Here is a 2,219-nt window from a genome sequence, read left to right on the forward strand (position 1 = left end):
CAAATTACTGGGTTGCACTAGATATACGTCCTCCTATAGTAGTAGTAGCTAGCTAAATTAATTGGCAGCCACACATATAGTTGAAACCAAAAGTCCAACACTTGTCGCCAGAGGCGCTCCTGTCTCCGGAAGCCATTCCAAACCATGCATGCATGCATGCAGCGAGACGAGCCCCCGACCGTCCACTTTGCCCGTCAAAAGAGATGGCAAACAACTCGTATATAAAAACCCTATGCAGTTTCACCGTTCGTCGCTCACAACACGAAGAGAGACACATGCACCAGGAATCAATTAGCGGTCAGCGTCAGCCATGGCCGGCCTGCCTCGCCTCGTCGTGCTCCTGCTCCTCGTCTTCGCCGTCCCTGTCGCCCAGCCCACCCCCTACAGCGACAACCTCCAGGACGCGTGCAACAAGACGCTGTTCCCTAAAGTGTGCATCCAGTCGCTGACGACCAACCCGGAGACCCGGACAGCGGACGCGCGCCGGCTGGCCGAGCTGTCCGTGTACGTGGCCAAGGAGGTAGGCACCACGGTGGCAGCGTTCGCTCACCACGAGCTCAGCGGCGTCAAGGAGGACACCCTGTTCAAGTGCCTCGACGGCTGCTCCGACGACATTGAAGAGACGGTGGCGCACCTGAGCGCCCTCACCCGCGAGCCCACCTGCGCCAAGTTCCTCGAGATCAAGTCGTGGCTGTCCGCGACGCTGGGCGGCTCCAACACCTGTGAGGAGACCTGCAAGGACGCGCCCATCAGCGACGTCAAGAACGCCGTCGTAACCAAGAGCCTCGAGTTCGAGAAGCTGCTCCGCGTCACGCTCGACCTCATCACCGAGGCGTCTGGCCCCATGCCCGCCGCCGGCGCCGCGGTGGCGCCCACGGCGTGGGACAGCGGCGCTCCAGGATCCTACGGCGCCAGCACGTCGGGCTCCTACGGCTCCAGCGCGTCGGGCTCCTACGGCTCCAGCGCACCTGAGTCGTTCGACAGTGCCAGCGCGTCGGGCTCCTACGGCTCCAGCGCGTCGGGCTCCTACAGCTCCAGCGCACCTGAGTCGTTCGACAGTGCCAGCTTGTCGGGCTCCTACGGCTCCAGCGCACCTGAGTCGTCCGACAGTGCCAGCGCGTCGGGCTCGTACGGCTCCAGCGCATCGGCCTCCGAAGCACCATCCAGTGATGCGTCGGCGCCCTCGAGCGCTCCTACCTCCGAGGCATCGTCAGCTGACGCGCCGAGCTCCTACGGCTCCAGCGCATCGGGCTCCGAAGCACCATCCGCCGATGCATCGGCACCCTCGAACGCACAAACCTCCGACTCACCGTCAGCTGACGCGCCGGCCTCCTCCTACGGCGCCGCCAGCGGGCCAGCTGCCGATGCACCGTCGTCATCCCCATCGGACGCGGACGCTTCATCTTCTGGGGCTGCCGACTCGCCATCATCAGGGGCATCATACGGGTCCGCCGGCGCACCGTCCCCGTCCGGGTCCGGCGACAGCGCTCCTGAGGCCGATTCGACAGCATGAGAAACGCGCGCCCTGCTGATGCTTTAGTACCTAGGGTAAACTTTTTGGCTCTAGATTCTACCCGTCGTCTCGTGCCGCTGTGCGCAAGAAGATGCTTGCACTTATGGTCTTTAGTCCGTGGTTGGTCGAGAAACCAAGTATAATGGAATGTCATGGTTCCATTCAAAGTGCAGTGAGTCAATTTTGTATGTTATTTTTTTATTTAACTATTCATCGTGGGTGCAACGCACCTACGTGTACCACAACTTTTCTAGAATGGAACGGTTCCTCCTCTGTGTTTGCTTGGAGAGATGAAATGCAAGAAAATTTTTGAGCTCACCTGGTGGTAACCTTTTGTATGTATAACAGGCAAAGAATATCCCCAAAATGTACGACATATCAATATGAGCACACAAATCATGCTTATACCTTCAGTTAGTTGAGGAAGTCAATCGAAAAAATTAGTAATCAATCTCATAAAAAGTAAATATTGAACACTAAAAATAGTTTGACACTTGATCATTTCCCAAGTGCACTGCTCCCGGACAGTAATCAATCGAAAAAACAAAATCAGTGCTCCAAAGAGTTTTCGAAAGTAGCAATTTCGGAGCATCGATTTTGGTTTTTTTGTCCCGCCTTCCACGAATGTGATCAAATCATGAAAATTTGCAAGCAATTAGAACATTTGTCAAAGTTTACCACAAAATAATTCAGATTTTTTGATTTT

The 2,219-nt window shown here is 56.0% G+C and overlaps 1 protein-coding gene across 1 annotated transcript; it reads left to right on the forward strand.

Moving 5' to 3' along the window:
• Window positions 1-242: 242 nt before the first annotated feature.
• On the forward strand, window positions 243-1,898 carry LOC109741776 (uncharacterized). The gene has a single exon (XM_020300859.3). The coding sequence runs from the start codon at window positions 311-313 to the stop codon at window positions 1,511-1,513; it is 1,203 nt and encodes a 400-aa protein (XP_020156448.1). The 5' UTR covers window positions 243-310; the 3' UTR covers window positions 1,514-1,898.
• The last annotated feature ends 321 nt before the right edge of the window (window positions 1,899-2,219 follow it).

Source organism: Aegilops tauschii, chromosome 5, assembly GCF_002575655.3.
Source record: "Aegilops tauschii subsp. strangulata cultivar AL8/78 chromosome 5, Aet v6.0, whole genome shotgun sequence".
Taxonomy (NCBI): Eukaryota; Viridiplantae; Streptophyta; class Magnoliopsida; order Poales; family Poaceae; genus Aegilops; species Aegilops tauschii.